We start from the raw sequence: 21834 nt of genomic DNA, 5'->3' as shown, positions 1-21834 counted from the left end.
TACATTTTTCACTATTTTCTAATTATTATAAGAAATGTATACAGCTTTAAATAACTGTGTTCTCCTCTTTGCTTCCCCCATTTAAGCTAGCTCTCTCACTTAAGCATATTTCTAAATTTCTAAATATCTCTACTTTTGCTTTCGCTGATTAACTTCCTCACGAGTTTCCATGACTTTCAGAGTGCAACACGCCTTCACACTTTGCAAACCTAAAAAGCTCTTCTGTCTCTAAGGAGTGAATTTCAGTGATTTCTCTGCTTATTTCCTGAGCTCTACATTTCTCTAAAGCTGTCTTCCAGGTGACTCAAACCAAACAGCAGCCCTGCTCCTTGCACTGTGGAAAGGACACAGCTCAGTAAGGGATGCCACCATTTAAACAGATGCTCAAGCCAAAAATCTGGCATCATCCCTGATTGCCTCCCTTCCTTCTTTACCCCCATACTCAGTCTATTTCTATTTCCTGATGATTCATTTTCCTCAGTGTCTCTCAAATCTGCAGATTTTGCTCCAGCCCTGCTGTCATCTCCCCTAGCTCTAGCCTTAATGCAGACACTCATAACTGGATTACTGCTTTATAATTAGTCTCTCGTTCATCTATTATTCCCTTGTCTATCCAGCAGGTACAGTCATCTTTAAACCATGTCCATCTGACCTTGTTACAGTCTAATTGACAGTCCTAAATATCTTTCCATTGCCAAAAGGCAAAGAACAAATTCCTCAGTATGGCTTCTGGGCCCCTCGTGACCTGGTCCTTGCCTGTCTCCTAGGCATCATCTCTTATCACTCTCCTCATGGTCAAGTCATACCCAATGTGCAGATATCCTTGATGCCACCATACTTTTAAACCTCTGTGTCTTTGTTCAGGCTGTTTCTTTGGCTCAGCACATACCCCTTCTTTCTCTCTTAGAAAAGGTCTTCTCTGACTTTCTGAGGGAGGTTGTCTCCCATACCCATCACAGTTTATAACCACTTGTCCCATGCCTGAGGAGCCATGTTTGTCTTGTTCATTCCAGCATCCCAATACTGACTACAAAGTACTCAGAATAAAGATTTGTTAACTAAATAAGTGGTGCGATTCTAACTGAAAACTCATTATTGAAAAAAAATTGAGAGTGAACAGAATTATTAGAAAATGTAAGAAGCTTTCTTTTTTTTTTCAAAAGGTATAATTGGTCACATTTGATCTCTGGTGAATATCTGTAACATTCCAGAGTTTAAATACTAAATGTTAAGTTTCTAGTCATATTTGCCCTTCATCAGACCTACAATCCAGACTGGTGTTTAGCTGCCCAAACATCTGGGCTGACTCATTTTATTTTTACTATTTGAGATTAGCTACCACAGCTGTTGTAGTACTACAGTGTTGACCATTTGCCTTTTATTTATTTTTTATTTTTTAAAATTTCTATTCAAGTTAGTCATCATATTTTTTATTTTTATTATTTTTTTAATCATTCACCTTCTAGATCAGAGTTTAACCAATTTGGAGGAAGAAAGCAACAACCTTCAGAAGACTTCTTTTTAAATGTTTTAGCAGAATATAACTAGCATTCTCCCCCACAGATATCCATTTACAGCTCTCTCATATTGTATACCTTCCTTACAAGCAAACAACAACAGTGAATGGGACTTGAGGCTATATTCTTAAGTTTTTAACTTGTCCTCAGCAGATAGAACTTCAATATATGGTCTTTGAAAATAAAAACTGAGTTTTCCCCAAATGCTAAAAACTAGGATAAAACTTCCAAGCTTCACTGCTTTTGTTCAACAAATGTTCATCATTCAGGCTTGCAAGGAGTGCTGTGGTGGAACGATATCGTGATGTGTTTCATAATGTGCTTTGATCCTCCACCTTTTGTTACCATGTGACCCTTCTAACAGCAGCTGGGCATTCTACTTGTATGTGTCAGGGAAAGGTTTTCACAGAAGAACACAGGAGGAAAAAAGATATGCCAGGCCTTTAAGCTTTACATAAACCATGAAAGACTTGAGACATAATATTTTTCAAACCATGTAATGGAGTTGGAACATTTTTTTCCCATCCCCAAATTAGATAGTCTATGTCAAGAGAAAAGAAGAAGAGCTAAAAAGAGAGAGAACAAGGGAGAGAACAAGGCAGAGGAAGGGAGAGGAAAGGAGAGGAGGAGGGGAAGAGCAGGGGAAGGGGGAGCTAGAGGGAAGCAAAGAATGAGTGCTGGGGGATGCCCCACACAGGGCACTGTTCTAGACCTCCCTGGACTCTATTCAGTTGGAGAGAAGGTTGGATCCACTTAGGTTTGGGGATCTAAGCAAATGGGAACCCATCCCACCTGTCCCTGGAAGGGTTGTGAAAAGCAACAAGGCATCTGAGTTTTTCCTGGGCTGCTTGTTGTGTCAGCTACGATCTAAAGAAGAAAACAGAAACTGTATTTAAAACTGAGGAAATTTAATTGTGATAGGGAACTGGCTAGATATGTGGTAAAGAAACTGAGAAGTGAAATGGGATAATGACACAATCTAGAGATGTGAGCAGGAGCAGGAAGCCACTACTCCCCCTGTGCTGGAAGGCCAATGAGAAGAAACGGTGTTATTGGAGGCTGGAGCCAAGGTCACCCAGGGAAGCTGGGACCACAGAAGATCTCACTGGAGGGAGAAGATCATGAAGGAAATGCAGCTGCTGCTGATGATGCAAAGAAAGGTGGAGGAAAACTCTGGTCTTTTCCCTCTTCTTACCCTCCAGTTGCTCACAAATGCCTGACAAGCACCAAACCCAACTGGAAGCTGGTGGACATGAGTCAGCCACTGCAGCAGAGTGAGAGAAGGGTGAGGCATGGGTCTGCGGCAAATACACCCAGATGTGAGAACAGGAAAATGTCTGCAGGGGATGTCTAGGACTATGGACCTAAGACAGCCTCACAGAGTCCCCATGCCCCAGCATGACCCAGAGGGGTCCAGAGGAAGGCACACATGACAAAGGAGCCTGCAGACCTAAAGGGGCTTTGGAGCTGACCAAGGAAGACACATCAGGGATCTAACTAAACAGGAAACCAAAAACCAAATGAGCCTACGGACATCCCAGTGGATTCCAGCTTGGACAGAAGACAACGTTGTAAAAATCAGGCTTGCCACCACCAAAATGAGTTGACTACATGTAACTGCCCCTACCCCACTCTCGTACCACACATAGATGACACTACCAAGGAAGGGGAGAGGAGACCGTCTAGCAGGATGGAGGCTGAATCTAAATTCACTCTTAGATAAAGAAAGGAAAGAACATAGACCAATAAACAGAGCCCACTAAATGTTGGGGAAGAATGGACACAACACAGATATCAGTAATGCAGTAAGAAATGGAGAGAAATGGGTCAGGTTAAAGGATGTACTGGGGCAAGAGATCCACATAGAGAAGTAGTTCCTGTACTTGCCTGTAAGGTAGGGCTTTTCAGAGAAGGACTCCTAGGTGATTTGATGAGTATGAGGGATGAACAGGGATTTAGCAAGCAGATGGGGTAGAGATCCTCAACTCTGTTGTCTTCCTATATCCCTCCCAATGCACTGATTTTCAAGAGAAGCCAATGCATTTCTTATCTAACTACAGCCCATTGAAGTCTTTCAGAAACATGGCAATCTCTCCAAGTTTATCTTCCTTTTGATTAGTAAGTGGGGCAGTGCCGCAGTGATAGATAAGATACGATAAGTGTGAACTGAGTTTCAACTCTGAGGAGTAGCATCAGCCTCTTGCAGGAAATGAGTTCCTTAAAATGTATTCTTTTGTATATTTGATGAAGCCGTTTCTAGATTTCAGTTTTGAACTAAAGAGTGAGGTTTCAAGGCATTCACATAGTTTTACAGAATGTTCAGTCCACCAGAAAAACATATATAAGCCAACTGGAATATATTACATCCACATTGCCACATTTCTATAATGAAACAGATTTCAGATCTGTCGTTTAACATTCCGATCTGTCAGGACTTTGCTCAAAATACTGAATTTTCCATTTTGTAAGCAGAGAAACAAGACCCTTAGTTTATAAATAACTTCATCTATCACTATTACAGAAACAGTATTCCTAAACTGGCCTTTTATAATCTAATAACTTAGGAAATAAAAATAATTGATGTTCTCTCCATTGTTATACTACTGAAAACAATAAAAGCCATTGAACTATTTTGAAAATTTTCTTTACCTCATTAGAGATGTTTGTTCCAGAGAGATCTACTGATACCAAGGAAAAGATGTTTACAACATATTCAATTGCTAGGTCAGTCAAATGTTCACAATTTCTCAAACTCAAGTAGTTTAAATTAGGGCAGCTGGAAGAAAGTAGCATGAAGAATTAATTTTAGCTTTTAATCACAGTATTGGTAGCCATTTCTTTATATCAAAACTGTCTAAGGAAAGCAAATGGTATTGAAACAAGGACTTTCTTTTTCTCAAAATCAAAATAGGCTTAAGAAGCACCTGGGTGGCTCAGTCAGTTAAGCGTCCGACTTCAGCTCAGGTCATGATCTCACGGTTTGTGAGTTTGAGCCCCGCATCGGGCTCTGTGCTGACAGCTCAGAGCCTGGAGCCTGCTTCAGATTCTGTGTCTCCCTTTCTCTCTGTCCCTTCCCCGCTCTCACTCTGTGTCTCTTTCTCAAAAATAAATAAACATTAAAAAATTAAAAAAAAAATAGAAGTAGGTTTAAAAGTGGAAAATAATTTGGCATTACAAAATAGGATGAGAGGGAGGTGGGTTATTATATAAGACAGTCTTTCTGTGGTTTCATTTCATACTGTAATTTCTAGTGAGAAAAAAACATATCACTTGCATGCAAAAAATTGTCATGTAAGTATGATGAATGACCCCTAAAATTGCAAGGTTAAGTTTCTCATTTATCCCTTACAAGTTCGCCACAGGAATTGGGCTCGACCCTTTCAAGTACACAAGGTCTCTGACAAGTAGGGAGGATCAAGAATAAACCCACCATCTAGAACATCTCTTGGAAAATGCTGGAGCATTTCCAAAGCCTGGAGCAAAGGTTTACACAGAGGTAATATCCTTGAAAAGCACAGAGAAGTCACTCATGTCTAGATAGTGATAACTTCATTAATGATTCCATCTGAAACTTTCTCTAATATGAAATTAATAAGAAACCACTCATATATTATCAAAAAACTAGTTTAATCTATGACTCCAGTGTCTTTTCTTTTATTTCACTGAGTATTGGACCAGCTTCTTGGCCTCTTGATATTTCCCAAATGACTCTGAAGGTCTATCTCTAAGCTCTCCTATTAGCAAATATACAATTACTAATGATATGATGTAAAATATTATTGTTTTATCATACCACTCTGATAGTTTCATAATAGAGGCATCACCCAGGTGGATACAGTTACTTAAATTTAGCTCTCTTATCCTTATGCTCACAGGACCATCAAGAAATTGCTTTACTCCCATATCACCAATTCTGTAGGAAAGAGTAAGAAAAGCTTTAAATATGATTTTATATGAAATATATAGAATACTACTTAAGTAATAGTTACTACATTCAATGCATTCTAAAATAACATGGTAATATCCTTATATTGGTATTGATTGTGCCAGTGTTTTAAAACCAAATTTGTAGAGGGCTGATGGCTCAGAGCCTGGAGCCTGTTTCCGATTCTGTGTCTCCCTCTCTCTCTGCCCCTCCCCGGTTCATGCTCTGTCTCTCTCTGTCCCAAAAATAAATAAACATTGAAAAAAAAATTTTTTTAAAACCAAATTTGTAGAATACAACTTTTAGTCTAATAGAAAAGGTATAAATGATAGTAATGGGAGAAGTATTAATAAAAATGCTCTTCTGTTCATTTTTCATTTAATTAGGTGACATAATAGTAATTATTAATAAGACAGATGGTTCTTGAAATCTTTTTCTTGGTTTAAAATGTGATTGAGTTAAGTGGTCCCAATGCAAACTCCTGCACAAGAAAAACACCAAAACTTAGGAGAGTAGAACCAAGACTAACAGTCAAGCTACTGCCAGAATCTTAGAGGAATTTTCACTAAATACAAGGTCAAGTTAGCTGGACTGGAAAGCCAACAAGTGACCTTTGGATTTTTTCTGAAGTACAGAAAACCTAGAAGAAGATCTTGACCTCAGTCTTCCTACATTGTCTATCCCTAATCAGAGATGCCTTTGTGTCCCTACCATTCCCTGCCCCCTCCCTGAACCATGCTTTATAAATGGCTGGAAGTCTATTTGGCCATCCATTCCCTGTCTTCCATTGGGAGCTTTATTTATGATTCCATTTGGAGACCACCGGTTTCTTCTAAAAAGCATTCCAGTAAATAAATACAACAGGAAATTGCACATTGCATCCTAAGAGGTAGCTTTCACATGCAACAATCCTACAGGTGGGTGTACAGATGGGAAAAGCCTTGGAAACAATATATGTGGACTGCTGACATCTTTCATACCCTCTATTTGATCAGATTTATAAAAAACTGAGCAGTACAGGCAGAAGGTGAATGGGCCTGTTTGAGTTGAATGGGCCACATTAAGTGCCTCCTGTGCCCATAAACTCACCTTCCATCTATAATATGAAAGGGAGACTGTGGCAGCACCTGGGAATGCAGTAAAGGGCCTGGTGAGTGAGTGGGTAGATGGGGGAATGGGAGGGGATGGGATCAGTGCAAACACAACTGATCAACTTATCTGTTGGCAAACACCAGGGCTGGAGTATTCATTGAGAGATATTTTTACTAACAAGAAAACAAATTCATCATGGGATTTATAAGACTTAAGAAAGAATATCTCTGAAAATTATTTGAAAAAGAAGATACAAAAACATTAGAACAAATTAAGCAGTGTAAAGAAGCAGTAAGAATTAATAAGGGTGGCCTGACTGTAGCCAAAATAAAGATATTCTAAAATACAATCTGAGATGAAAAGGTGGCCACCTGAGATAAGAACAGATGGCAAACATAGCAGTGTTTTTCTAGGTATCTCTTCTAAGGCAAGTGAAACAAAAGCAAAAATAAACTATTAGGGAACTACATTGAAATGAAAAGGTTTAGCACAGCAAAAGTAGCCAACAAAACAAAAAAGCAAACTTACTGAATGGGAGAAGATATTTGCAAATTATATCTCTGATAAGGGGTTAATATCCAAAATATATAAAGAACTTATACAAGTCAACACCAAAAAAAAAAAATAGTCTGATTAAAAAATGGGCAGAAGGGGGCGCCTGGGTGGCGCAGTCGGTTAAGCGTCCGACTTCAGCCAGGTCACGATCTCGCGGTGCGTGAGTTCGAGCCCCGCGTCAGGCTCTGGGCTGATGGCTCAGAGCCTGGAGCCTGTTTCCGATTCTGTGTCTCCCTCTCTCTCTGCCCCTCCCCCGTTCATGCTCTGTCTCTCTCTGTCCCAAAAATAAAATAAAACGTTGAAAAAAAAAATTAAAAAAAAAAATGGGCAGAGGAACTGAATAGACACTTTTCCAAAGAAGACATACTGTTGGCCAACAGATACATGAAAAGATGCTCAAAATCACTGATCATCAGAGAAATGCAAACCAAAACCACAATGAGATATCACCCCCACACTAGTCAGAATGTCTAGTATCAAAAAGACAAGAAATAATGAGTATTGGTGAGGATGTAGAGAAAAGGGAACATTTGTGCACTGTTGGTGGGAATGTAAATTGGTGCAACTACTGTGGAAAACAGTATGGAGGTTCCTCAAAAAATTAAAACTAGAACTACCATAAGATCCATCAATTCCACTACTGGATATTTACCCAAATAAAATGAAAACACTAATTCAAAAAAATATATCTACCCCATGTTTATTGCAGCATTATTGACAATAGCCAAGATATGGAAGCAATATAAGGGTCCATCATTAGATGAAAAAAGATGAGATCATGCCATTTGAGACAACATGGATGGACCTAGAGGGTATTATGCTAGGTGAAACAAGTCAGACTGAGAAATTCCAAAACCATAGGATTCAGATCATAGTGAAATCTTTTTTAAAAATGAATAAAAAGCAAAAAGATGAATCAGACCTATAAAAACAGAGAATAAACTCATGGTCTCCAGAGGGTAGAGGGGTAGGAGGATAAGCAGAACAGGTAAAGAGGTGTAGCAGATACAGGCTTCCAGTTATGGAATAAATCAGTCACAGGAATGAAAGGTACAGCATAAGGAATACAGTTAATGGTATTGTAATAGTGATATATTGGGACAGATGATAGTTTCATACAGATAGTGAACAGGGCATAATGTATAAACGTTTCAAATTATTAAGTTGTATACCTGAAACTAATGTAATATTGTATGTCAACTACACTCAAATTAACAAACAAAAGAAAAACAGCTGGTAAAAACTAAAAATTCAATAACCTAATTTAAGTCATCAAAACCGAAATTGACCCTTTTAGAAAATTAAATTAATAAGTAGAAGGCATATTTGAAAAGTTCCTTTGAAATGCAGAAGGATAAAGAATTAGAAATAAATGAGATTGAAAACAGAGAACTAGGATTCAATCTTTAGATAAAGAGGATTCTTGAGAAAGAGAGAAAAATAAATTAGAACAGCAATAACCACAGATACATAAAAGCTTTTAAAATAGGAAAACAATCCATATGTTAAATCAAATTAACTTAATAAGGAAAGTCTAATTCCCTTAGACATTAAAACATATTATAAAGCAATAATAACAGATAACATTTATTGAATGCATATTATATGCCAGACACTATTCTAAACATATTACATGAGTTAACATATTTGATCCTTACAACAATCTTGAGTATATACTGTTATTTACCCCATTTTATAGATAAAATACTGTGCAAGATTAGATAGAGGATGGATAAATGAATGGAACAGAAAAGGTAGTCTGAAAACATATACATATACACACCTATCTTTTTCTTTCAGTTTTAAAAACACCATTTTATTTTTTTCTTAAATTTGTGAGGTACATCTTTGTGAGAAGGATTTTTTTAAATCTGTGCACACCTATCTATATCAACTCATATGTGTGTATGTATGTATATATGTGTAAGTATGTGTATATGTATGTATATATGTATATATATATAATTTTCTATTATAATCCAGGAGGCATCAAAAATCAACAGAAAAGGATTATACAGGTAATGGTACAAGTTAATTGGTTAATGTAGTTATTCCCAAACCTGGCTGTGCATCAAAAGCAGCACAAGCTGGGTTCCATTCCTAAATATTCAGGTTTAGTAGCTCTGTGGTAGGGCTTGGGCATGTGTAGTTTTATTCAGCTCCTCAGGTGATTCTGATACCCTGGAATTTTTATTTTTAAATCCTATATATGTTTTTAATTTATCTTTCCATTAGTGATTTCTAATTTAATAGCATTGTAGTGAGAAAATGTAATTTGTTGATACCAATAATTTGAAAATCGTTGAAATTTGTCTTAAAACTTCATGCACAGTCCATTTTAAAAAAGAGGGTTGTGTGGTTGAGGAACATGTATATTCTCTGACTCTCAAATTGACTGTTTTTAGGCTTATCTCTTATAGATGAAGTTTTAAAAATCTACTGTGAAACTCTGATATCTTCACCCCATGATACACTCTTTCATATTTTTCATCTTTTTTTTTTTTTACTCTTTGTCATGGAAGAGATTATCTTCTGTCTCTGTACTTCTCTTCTCAGTGAGTTCTAACCTACTGATTGTAAATCCATTTAGTTTATTTATTTCAATAACTGCACTATATTTTTTATTCCTAAAAGTTTTATTTTCTTAAATAAATCTAGTTATTTTTATTATATATTTTTCCCTGATCATATTTATGATTTCATTAATTTCCTCAAACATTTTGTACATATTTCTTATATCCTATGTCTGATAACCCCAATAATCTGAATTATTTGAAGGTCAAATTTATTTTGCTGCTTCTGGTGACTCATATCTTTGTACACCTAACAATCTTTAATCATGAGCACCTATATTTTATTCTTAATCTATAGGAGTCCTGGAGGCCTAAATAGAAAATGCTTTCCTCCAGAGAAGCTTCGAGCTAACTTCTTTGCAGGACCCTGGGTGCTACCTACCTAAGACCATTTTGTCCACCTTAAAGAGGTCCAGGTCCAGCCCCTGTGGAAGTCTCAGGTTCTGCTTCCCTACCTTGAGTCTTGGTCAGAGCTTGGTCAGTGGCGGCATTGACATAAACATTTGTGCTCAGAACAGCAACGAATCCCAAGAGAGCATTCGTTGAGAGGATTTGTACAGAATCAGGATATTGGATATTGGATATTTCTCTTACTCTCAGCAGTGTATTTAAAGTATGTCTCATCAAGGATCTAAATTGTGGCAAAGAGTCCTTTGAAATGTTTTGTTAACTATACTGCTAGAAGTAGAAAACTTCCATTTATTTTAAAAGTAGTTAACCTGCAGAAGCCTGAGTGAAGTATGAGGATGAAACTCAATTTTATTTCACATATTAATACAGATAGGTTAGTGTGTGTGTGTGTGTGTGTGTGTGTGTGTGTGTGTGTGTTCTGTATCACTATGTACCTAATAAGCCCAAACTTTGTGCCTTAAACATTTATTCTCTCCAAGTTTCTGGGTCTTGGGAATTTGGGAGTAGGCCAGCTGTATGGTTCTAGCCTAGGGTCTTTCATGAGCTTGCAATAAAGATTCCACTGGGAATTCAGTCATTTGAAGGCTTGACTAAGGCTGGAAGGTCTATCCAAGCTCACTCACGTGGCTGTTGGCAGGAGGCCTCAGTTCCTTGCTGGGCTATTCACTAGACACCTGGATTTCCTAATCCACATTTTTCCCCATTTCAAATCCAGTTCCTTGCCTCACCCATGGTGACTTCCCATTTTAATAATAGGGATCATGGGTCAAGATTTTTGTAGTTTAGCTTATTACTCTGAGTAGTCCTATGTTCTCCCAAATATTAACCAACTTCCTAGTCAACTACTGTTTTGCCAGCCTGTGGCCCTATAAGATCATAAAAAATGTACACAGACAAAAGCCTGAGATGCACTAGGGAAGAGGTTCCAACAAGAATTTGACCCTTGCCCACCTGAGAATACCAAGGGAGAAGCCCAATGCCCAACTGAAGAAAGGGTTTCGTTAAGAACTTGTCTTCTTCTGTCCATATGTTAGGGGATCCACACAGAGGAGAAATCTCACCATACTCAAGAAGAAACCCTTCAGTAAGGTTGGTTCCTCCTAAGCAACTAACAAACTCCATTTGGGAAAAGACCTGTTAAATGAACTAGCCATGAGAACCCTCACTAGGAAAAATAGCCCGTAAGTGTTCCCTTGAATTCATTTAATCTTATAAGGGGCCATGATTCCAATTATCCTGACAGTCTCCTTGCCCTTACGTATAACCAGCCTAGGGTCGGTGCCCCTTAATTGTGTTACCACAGAACTCTGTACTTCCCTGCACTTGGACTCCTGCCTTTGATGTTTACTCTACTAACCAATGAGCACCTTGAGGAGAGAGTCTCGCACATTCTAATAATCAGTATTTCTTAAACATTTAACTGAATGACTCATTACCTTATACAATTTGCCAAATTCAACACAGTTAGTTGCTTCAAAGGTGAAAGTGACTTAAGGCTACTATCTGTTAATCTCTTGCAGTCTGCCATGTAAATGTGACTGATATTTGGATAATTCTTATCTATAAATTTGAAGCACGCATCAGTAATCCTTTTATTTCCTGTTTTAAAAAAAAACAGAAGACAAGTATTGTATTTATAATGCCACAAGAGTAAAAGTAAACATGAATGCTGAACCCCATTTTTAATATCACAGACCTTCAAATCGGATCTTTCTGAGGTTACACGTAGAAAGAGCTTTAAAAGCACAATCAGAGATATGTGGAGCGCCGATGAAAACTATTGATGTAATACGAGGGCACCTTTCAACTAAAGCCTTTAGAAGAAGAAAAGATGATAAAATTTACCACAGTGTATAGAACAAGCTTAGCAAAGTAATGAGGTTATTTGTTTTTCTCCATACTTTCAGAAGCAGACATATTAACCATTACATTTTCCTAATTTCAAAGACAATGGGACTTTTATTCAATATATTTTAGTACATTCACATTTGAGTACTGCAGAGGAATCAGAATTAAATCATGTTACAAAGGTATGGGAAGACATGAGAAAATGAAATGCTGACAAAAAAATCACTACATTTAGAAGTCTGACATGTAGCACTAAAGTCAACATTTATGCTTAGGCTATAGTATCTTTGAAATAAAAATATCCCAATTGTGAAACAAAGTGTATTAGGGCATGTATGGATTCAAATGTTCAACTGTATGTGCGTGTATAAATTTTAAGATGATTTCCTTACTCTAAAAACAGCTAACTTGAAAATCCCATTCATATTTCTCACCAATTCAGGCCACTAGAAAATGTGTGCATTAATTGGGACTGAGAAGAAAATGTACTTTGCAACTACCTACTTTTATACAGTTGTCCGTCAGAGTTGGCATGTCGTTGATGGTCAGATGCATAATTCCAGTGCAGCTGTTTGCAATGTTCCTGAAGCCTTGGACTGAAATCTGAATCGTACAAAGTAGGTGAAAATGATGGTAGAACTCATTAGCATGGCAGCTAATAAAACCCGAATGAAGTCGTAAGCAAAGGTATGTCATGATGTTGCTACTATATTTTAAAATTGGAACCATAAAATATGACAGACATAAGAGGTAAAGAATCTAGTCTTGATTTCTTTACTATTTAATTTCTTATATGTATATTATGCAATGATCATCACAATAGGTCTAGTTAACTTATTGTTTAATTGTTTTATTGAGGCAAAATTCACATAACGTAAAATTAATCACTTAAATGGGCCCTTAACCATTCATGATCTTATGTAACCACAACCTCTATATGGTTCCAAAATATTTTTATCACCCTAAAAGGAAACTGAATCTATTAAGCAGTTGCTCCTTATACTCCCCTTCTCCTAGCCCCCAGCAATCATTAATCTGGGTTCTGTCTCTGTGGATTTACCTATTCTAAATATTTCACAGAAGTAGAATCATATAGTATATGGCCTTTTGTGTCTTCTCTCTTTCACTTAGCGTAATGTTTTTGAGGTTCATCCATGGTGTAGCATGTATCAGTACCTTATTCATTTTTATGGCTGAATAATATTCTATTGAATGAATATATGGCATTTTGTTCATTCATCCATCTATTGATGGATATTTGAGCTGTTTCCATCTTTTGGATATTTTGAACAGTGCTGCTATGAACATATATGTGCATCTATTTGTTTGAGTACCAGTTTTCAATTCTTTTGGGTATATATGTAGGAGTGGAATTGCTGGACCCTATGGTAATTCTGTTTAACTGTTTTAAGGAACCACCAAAATGTTTTTTACAGTGATTGCACCATTTTACGTTCCAACCAGCAATCTAATAGTGCTCCCACTTCTCCACATCTTTGCCAACATTATTTTTCATTTTCCCATGTTTTTCTTTTTTTTAAGTTTTTATTTATTTATTTTGAGACAGAGAGTGCACACATTAGGGAGGGGCAGAGAGAGAGAATCCCAAGCAGACTCTGGGCTGTCAGTGCAGAGCCGACATGGGGCTTGAACTCACAAACCGTGAGATCATGACCTGAGCCAAAATCAGGAGTCAGATGCTCAACCAACTGAGCCACGCAGGCACAATGCATGGCCACATTTTTATCCATATCAGCATCTTTGAGATTATCCACCCTATCTGGCACCACTAAGTGCCTGAACGAGGCATAACTAAAAAGAAAGCTTTAAGATTTTATTGTTGCTTCACATTGCTAAGTTAAAACAGAAACCCTCAAGCCCTTAAAGTTCTGATCCAAAATACTTAATAAAGGAATTTCAGTTTCTTAAAGTTAAATAACTAAATTAGGAGGGGAAACATTGCATTTTTAAATGCATGTGAATGAGTATTATTTAACTTGTGTAGCTGTATGAGAAAGTGTTTTCAGCCCTGTTAGAGTTCTCATAGAGTGAATGTGATTGTACCATGTTATGGAAGTCACAGCTCATAAGTGACTCCTCACATGTGATGACATATTACAAAATGCCTGGAGGTGGGAATAGCAGAAGAGACAGGCTATCATAAGGATCTTGGACTTCTCTTATAGACTGAGGTAGCCTCCAGGAGATAAGGAAACAAAGTATCAGGTTCCTTGATCAGTTTTCTCCAGATTACAAATTGACAGAACAAGAACACAGATGTTCAAACTCTTAATCCAATGTTCCTTCTGATGAACATTCTTCAACAATAACATCCATTTCAACTGTCCCACCCCACATGCCATAGTTCTTTAGACCTAGCTGCTCCAGCCAGAAAGACATCTTACTTCTCCAGTACTCAGTGGACCTCTCTGTTCTTTGTCTGACCTTGTACCTCCCTTTGCCTCTCTCTCTTTTCATCTATTCAAGCCTTAACTATGTCTCAAGTTCCAATGACTCCAGCTACTTTCCTTCTCTTTACCTTATAAGCCTAAAACTCTTTATTTTAGCCATAACTCTTTCCTATAACCTGCATGTCTTAATTACCCCAAGGAGATGATCTTACACTCTTTTTTAACTTCTTACTGTGTTGGACAACTATCCGTGGCTAAATGAATTAAATTTAGAAGTAAGACAAATAACGTCTAGGAAAGAGTACAGAATTTGGCTACAGACAAAACCAAAAACAATTCCAAGTCAAAGGTAAAGCACAAAAGTGAAAGGAAAGCAGGGGGAGCACTGGACTTGGATGAAGTGGCAAGGTCACCCCTGGGATGAATAGGAAAAGGTAAGAAGGGAGGGAAAGCTAATGGAAGACCCATAAGGCAAGAGTGAGATGTTTTGTATTGTACTGTCATGGATTCTTGAATAAGTTTCCATAAGTATTCCCAGAGAAAGGTCCAGGGGAGATGAATGAACATTAAAAATCTGGAGATCAGAGGAGGGAAGAATGTTGGGCTTAGAATCAGCAGAGCTGGGTTGGAATCCGGCTCTGTTTCTTTGTCACTTGTAACACAAGGCAACTCAACCTCTCTGACACCTAGTCTTCCCATCTGTAAAGTGGGCATTATCATATGGGTATATTATTAATAATTCTAATTAATATTGATATAATAATGGTAATTGATAATGTAATGGTTCATTAATTATAATTATTAATAACATCTGTTTTAGGAGATACTTGGGAAAACAAAATGGGGTAATGTGTATGTAAAAGTGGTCAGTTAGCACAATGTCCGGCATGAAATACTAGATACCAGTTTTCTTATTAGTGTTCTTCTGGGTGCATTGTGTTCCCACAGAGAAGTACAGATTTGTGACCTAGAGATAGAGGAGCTTGAGAGATCATTCTAGTGCATCCCTCACATTGCAAACATAAAGAAATAGTATTCAGAGAAGTAGTGTGATTTGAGAACAGGTTCTTTATCTGTTCTTCATGTCCCCAGTGTCCCCAGTGCTGGACAGTGTCAGACAGAGTGAGTGCTCCATAAGTGCTGAATGAATGAATGAATGAATGGTCTTGAGTCACATCATCTATGGCAGAGCGAAGGCTAGAGGCCACCTCTCCCCATCTGACCCACAATTCCAGGGATGGGAATAGTTGGGTTTTTTTAATATGAAATTTATTGTCAAATTTGTTTCCATACAACACCCAGTGCTCATCCCAACAGGTGCCCTCCTCAGTGCCCATCACCCACCCTCCCCTCCCTCCCACCCCCCATCAGCTCTCAGTTTGTTCTCAGTTTTTAAGAGTCTCTAATGGGAATAGTTGTTTTTTACAACACTTCTAAATTTCTCCCCTTTCTCTCAGCCCTGGTCTATTACCCTAGCACTATTATTTCCAATAATGGCTTCCCCTAAAACACAAGATAAAAAAAATAAAAAAATTAAAAAAAAACCTTTTCTCTCTTGCTGTCTTGGAAACATATTTATGACAAGATTTTCTGAACAAGGGAAAAAATTATAGCAGTAATCAGCCACAGCTGAGTGATTCCTTGCAGCACAGCCAAACGCTTGGTGCTATCAACCAATAAGACTGTGTCCAGAAAAGGGGTGGGGGAAACCTCTAAGAAGAGCTTTTTAGTTTTGTCCTGGCATGAAATGCTTAGTTCTCTACACAGTTTATTTTAGAATGTCCAAAAAGATGCTTGGCTAATACTTTATGACTCAAATATTCTCGCCACAGTCTTTTAGGCCAACCAACTATTAACTTGTCCTTTCTCTTCACTGAAATAATGGGAATATAAGCCTGAAAGTAACAATCCCTCTAGAAGGGGAAAAAAAATATTTTACCATGTTAAAACACCAGGCTTTGCCACAGCTGATACATGTGTATCGTGTGTTTAATATTCTTACAAAACTTGGGATCTAATCTCACTGTGTTTCCTTGCGAGGTGATTTGGACTTCAGTTTTGATACCAACTGGAGCCCTGCTACCCTGCTCTTTGCTGTCAAACCCCCGTTGGTTAGGAAATTGGGGGAGCTGGCCACACCAATGCCATCATAATCGCAAGTCCCAGCAGACAGCTACTGCTGCTAATGGGGGCAGAGAAGCTTTGGTGATCATAGGAAATCCTCTCCAGCTGCCTCTGGGTGGGTCTGAACCCATGAGCAGGACAGGACAGAGCTGTCTGAGGAGGAAATGAGTTGTCAGTGAGCCACACGAAATGAAGACCAAAGCGTTGAGCACCAAGGACTAGCTCACATCCCGCTTTGCTGCTGCAAGGTGGTAAAAAGAAGGAAGGAACTTATCTCAGGGAGAATAACATATTACTAAGCTTCCACTTTCCACTTCTTTAAAACACTGAACCAGTTAGCTCAGCAACACAGAAAGGAGATGTATATAGGGCCAGAGCCTCTATGACAGCTAGAAATATCCATCTTAGGTAGACATTGCCCAAGTTGTGTTCCTGTACCATTTCCAGCTGTTTCTCTCATTTGAACAACACTGTAACCCATGACTAATGGGTAATGTAATGACTTTAGTCATATCCATATATCCTTCATGACCTCCTGGTGACCTCAGAGAAGCCTGGCTTAGCAAGTAGAATGAATTGTTGGAGAGAAAGACAAAGATTTTTCCCCAAAACATGGAACACTTTGTTTTATTCCATTCAAATTGCCACAAACTTCTAAAATAGCAACAGTTCCCAGGGTCTGTGCTAAAAGGGCTTGACAGGCTTTCATATATTGTGTCCTCTGTGATGACAAGAAGAGAGGCCTCGTTATAACTGCTTAGATGATGCTTTACTTTCCAGTCTATATATTCTTCATGGCTACCCCCTCCTCTACGTTTGCTAATGTGCTTCTCCTAGGTAGCCCTGCCTGACCACTTCAGGTAGAACTGTTTCTTCCTCTTGGATCTCAGAGCACCGAACAGTATAGCCTTAATTTTGAGTTTTGTATCCTCTCTCTTGTATAATAATTATGTGTACACATGTTTACCATTCCTGCCCAGGAACACAGACAGAATTTTCTCCACCATGCCCTTCACAGTACCACACAAGTGCTTGGCACTGAGTATGATACTACAACTGTTTGTTAGTAGACCAAGTCATTGTTGAATAAACTGTTGTAGAATGTAAATGAGAATTAATAGATCTAAGGCGGGGGAAGGGTAATAATCAATATGGTCATTTGTTAAAGATTGCTGTATTTATCTAAAAACATTGAAATGCCAAACATAAAAAAGAAAGTTTCATTTTCCGACGTGAGTGGGGAATTAGAATACAAGATTAGTGAAGCCTCCAGATGCCAGGAAGGCATGCATGCCAACTCCGTGCACTCACTGCACAATGACTGTGAGCTGTGACCTGCCGAAGTAGGCTTGACCCTTCTTACACTTCATCATTCTTGTTTAGCGTACACCATCTTCTTCTTTTCCTCACCCAATGGCCAAATTGCTCACAGCAACTCCTGTACGATAAATGGAGCTTCATCTCCCTTTTAGCCAAGAGAATCACAACCATAATACTTTTTATTACAACACAATGATCCACAGAGCTACTTGATTTGTCTAGACTTATTGAGCTAGATGGTGGCTTTATAGCTACCATTGTAACCATAGGCTTCACTGGGGGCCCAAGACCCAAGTAGAGTTTTGTGAAGAGTTGATGAAATTCTGTATGTAAGTCACATCCTAAGAGAGGGAGCAGAGAAGAAACTGAAAGAAGGATGGTTTTTCAGAAAGCCCTAAAGTTTTTTCCAAACCTTTTTTTAGGAGTGCGAAACATGATCTTAGTCCCCTAAGACTCATCATTTTGTCATCTGATTCTTCAAGATCTAAAAATTGTTGCCAGATGTTTCATTTGTTACTGCTTAATGTAATAAACATCCTTACACATTTTGCCTACAGAGAGATTGCATTAAGCTATGGATGTTAACAGTAGATGTTTGTTGTATTTCTTTATTTTTTATTTTCAATATGGCTAACATAAAGTTATATTCAAACTCGTAACAACCATTTAAATTTAGATGAGCCCTGTCTACAAGATATGTAAAATGATTTTCCTGTTCAACACAGTTCAAAGTATAATTCAGAAAGGTCATAAAGCATTCCTTTAACAGGGAAACTGAGGCACAAGACCTGACTGAGAAAAGCAGAAATTGCACTGTGGTTTTTCTGATTCATGACTGATTTTCCACTAGAACCCCTTCATATTAATGACATTTAAGACCACAAAATATTTTTTTCAAATAGAAAAAAGTGCAACTTTTTTTTCTTTTTTACTGTATGCAGTATATAGCACTTCACAGTTTTACAAATGATAGTCTAGTTGTATAGAGCCTGGTATTCAGGATTAGTCGGATCAAGGTTATCATTTTGGCCCAGACACTTTTTGTGTGACCTTAGGCAAGTTACTTTATCTTAGCACCATTTTCAATAGTGTGTGGGGCCAGTTTATACTAGTTTGCAAGTGCAAGTTGTTAAATTTGTAGGAACTCTGCAAGCCTATTGTTAAAGACAGTCATATTAAAAATTAAGTCATATAAACTTAAAATTAAAATCAAATAAGTTCTATTAACAAAGGTAGTGAATATTCCAACTCATCAATTCCTAATTATGTTATTACATGTTACCATTTCGTATGCTCTTGAGGATATTTGTGTGTATTGGATGTATACAGCGAAAGCATTACATAACAGTTACATAACATTACATAACTCTTTCTTCAGTGACTTCTCATTGGCAAGTTGAAATAGGTCATGGTGAGAGTATTTACACCATGGAAATCAGCAACCATTGCAACTCAGGGCTTTCTCTGCTTCCTGCCAGTTGTTAAATGTTTACCAGCACATGATTTTTCAGTTTTCACATCTCTAAAATGGGGATAATGATACCTACCTCATACAGTTATGTATAAAGATTAAATCAGATAATAAATGTAAAACACTTACCTCAACACCTAGCACCAAGTCGGTACCCAAACAAATGATAGCAATTATTATCACCATCCATTGAAATACAGAATAAGGGAAAATGGAATCAAACAAATGTAAATGAATCATAATTTTGAATTAACTGTTGACAATTCATTTTGGTACATAGTCTGCTTATTCATAACTGGTTTAGCTGGTCACACAACTCTTATTGTTTCAATTGCCCCTTATTGGTAACCTAGCAAATCTGTACCTCCACTCTCAGCTCTGTGCCAAGGACCAGACTTCTACACAGAAACACAAAATTCTCAAGCTGAAAAGAATCTCAGAGATCATCCAGCCCAAACTAGCCATTCTACAGATGAAGGAACTGAGGCAGAAAAGCTAAGTAACCGTTCAGAGTTGCACAAGAGGGTAGTGGCACAGCAAGGACTGGATCCCAGGTGTCCCAAGTCCAGCTTGGGGCTCCTTTCACCATCCCACTGCCTTCTGCTGCAGGAGAGAGAGAAAGAAAGAGAAATCCCTTTCCACTCTTACTTTGCTTATGCAATCTCCCTTCCATTTGGCCAGTACATTCATTCCTGGACATGCCTCTGTGTCTTTCTCCCACCTCCACCACAATCCCCAGAGGTGAACAAGTAAAACCTTCCATGATCTTTGCCTTTCTAGAAGGGGAGTCTGTAATTTATGTAGCCTAGAGAGAACTGAAATGACCTTGGAATCTTTCTGTTTGCAGTTTGCACAGCCTACCTTTAAGATCCATGGGTCCCAGAGAGACTTAACAGTACAAGAACTACTGATAAACCATTATTATTGTGTTGAGTCATTTGAACATTTCTGGGATGCTGTCCCTTTTCATTTTTGTTGACTTGGGTGTAGTGACTAAAAAATAATTGATGAAAAAATACTTTCACTGTAGTATTTCATATTTTCCTAAGCTCTTTTCTTCCCCTAAATCTAAAGCAATGTGAAATTCCCCCCTTACCAAGAAAAGACTATCAGACTTTGCTCTGGCAAGTTGCTAACTTCTCAGCTTCCTAACAGACTTCTTGAGCTTCCACCTGAAGCATCTGGCTGGCCACACCCTGAAATTGGCTGCCACTTATTTCGTTCATTCATTCACTTGCTCATTAAACGTTGATCAAAGTCCTACTCCTACTACATGCAAGGTACTTACTGTATTATGTGCTGAGGATAACAAACACACAGATAAATAAGGCACCATCCTGGCCATCATGGGGAGGACAGCAGACAAATAAGCAAACCACTGAATATGTAGAGAATGCTTAGTGAAAGTACAATAATAAAAGAACAAACAGGAAGGATCATAACCTAGCTTGAGTTGGGGGAAAAGGAGGGGGTCAGTGAGAGCTTCCTAGAGAAAGAAGGTTGTGATTGAACAAAGCCTCAAAGGATGCATAAAAGCTAATCTGGTGAATGGGAGAAAGGGACAATATGAGGATCACTCTAGATGCTGGGTTGAGAGTAGACTTGTAGGAGGCAGAAGTGAAAGCAGAGAGACCAATTAGGAGGTCATCATAATCAGTGCCAAAATGGCCAGTGCCAGACACCCCAAGGCAAGAGCTCATGTGTTGAAAGAACAGAAAGGAAACCAGTGTGCCCGGAACAGACTTGGTAAGTGGCAGACCAGTAGGAATTAATGCCAGAAGGGCAGTTGGGGGAGAAGACAGATTAGATAGGGTCTTGAAGTTCCTTCCAAGGTTTTTCTTTTAATGAGTGGGTAGGATGCCTCACCAGGTGTTTGAGAAGAGGAAGGACATTGACTTGGGCAGAGGGTACAAGGTGAGCCTAATAAAACAACTGAGGCTGGAAGTGAAGAACAGGGGAGGCACAGAGGCAAAAGCTTCTATTGCAAGCTCTCTTATTCTCTTGTTTAACTCTCATATCTGAAAATATAAATCTGAATCTTGGCCTTCACCTGGCTCTGTCTCTCACTCTATGTTCAGAGTTGTTGGTTTCTGGGCATTTGGGTTTCAGCCTGAGATTGGCTACAACCCTAGCCTTCCTTCCCAGCATAGCTGTTGTTGTTCTGTGCTTGGCTTCCTACACAGTGTCATAACCCATGGCTACATGCATTTGGGGATACATAAATTAGTAGGAGAAGTGGCCACCCAAAGATAATATCAACAGGAGAATCCTTGGACTTACAAACAGACAAAGGATAAAGGGAAAGCATAACCAGCAATCACTGCCCTCCTCATAGGGACTTTCTCATGTAAAACTAGGAAAGCTTTGTCTTCTCCATTAAAATTTTTCATCCTACCCATATTTTCTATTTTGAGATTTTCAAAGAAACAAGAACTTTTGGAGAGTACTGAAATTAACAGGGAGTGATGTAGATATCTTAAGAGCATTTTAGCTGATACCTTTTTATCTACTCATTCATCATGGGGGCATGTGAGGAAAGTCTCAAAGGAGGGGAGGAAGTTAGCCATACAGATAGCTGCAGAAGGAG

General features: G+C 38.3%; 1 protein-coding gene across 1 annotated transcript in view; it reads right to left on the bottom strand.

Annotated features, from left to right (window-relative positions):
• The window catches only part of FBXL13 (F-box and leucine rich repeat protein 13), a 213495-nt gene that overhangs the window by 50036 nt on the left and 141625 nt on the right, over positions 1-21834 (bottom strand). The window contains exons 13-17 of the mRNA XM_047095227.1: positions 12426-12524; positions 11770-11887; positions 11510-11672; positions 5311-5430; positions 4167-4293 (exon numbers count right to left, since the gene is read on the bottom strand). Of these exons, the coding sequence (XP_046951183.1) occupies positions 4167-4293; positions 5311-5430; positions 11510-11672; positions 11770-11887; positions 12426-12524 (627 nt within the window). The remainder of the gene's footprint in view (positions 1-4166; positions 4294-5310; positions 5431-11509; positions 11673-11769; positions 11888-12425; positions 12525-21834) is intronic.

The sequence above is a fragment of the Lynx rufus genome, unplaced genomic scaffold, assembly GCF_022079265.1.
Source record: "Lynx rufus isolate CCGP_SWC_20201006 ecotype Redwood Valley unplaced genomic scaffold, mLynRuf1.p SCAF_4, whole genome shotgun sequence".
In the NCBI taxonomy this organism is placed as follows: domain Eukaryota; kingdom Metazoa; phylum Chordata; class Mammalia; order Carnivora; family Felidae; genus Lynx; species Lynx rufus.
The sequence above is the reverse complement of the archived record's forward strand: the minus strand, read 5'-3'. Positions and strand labels throughout refer to the sequence as shown.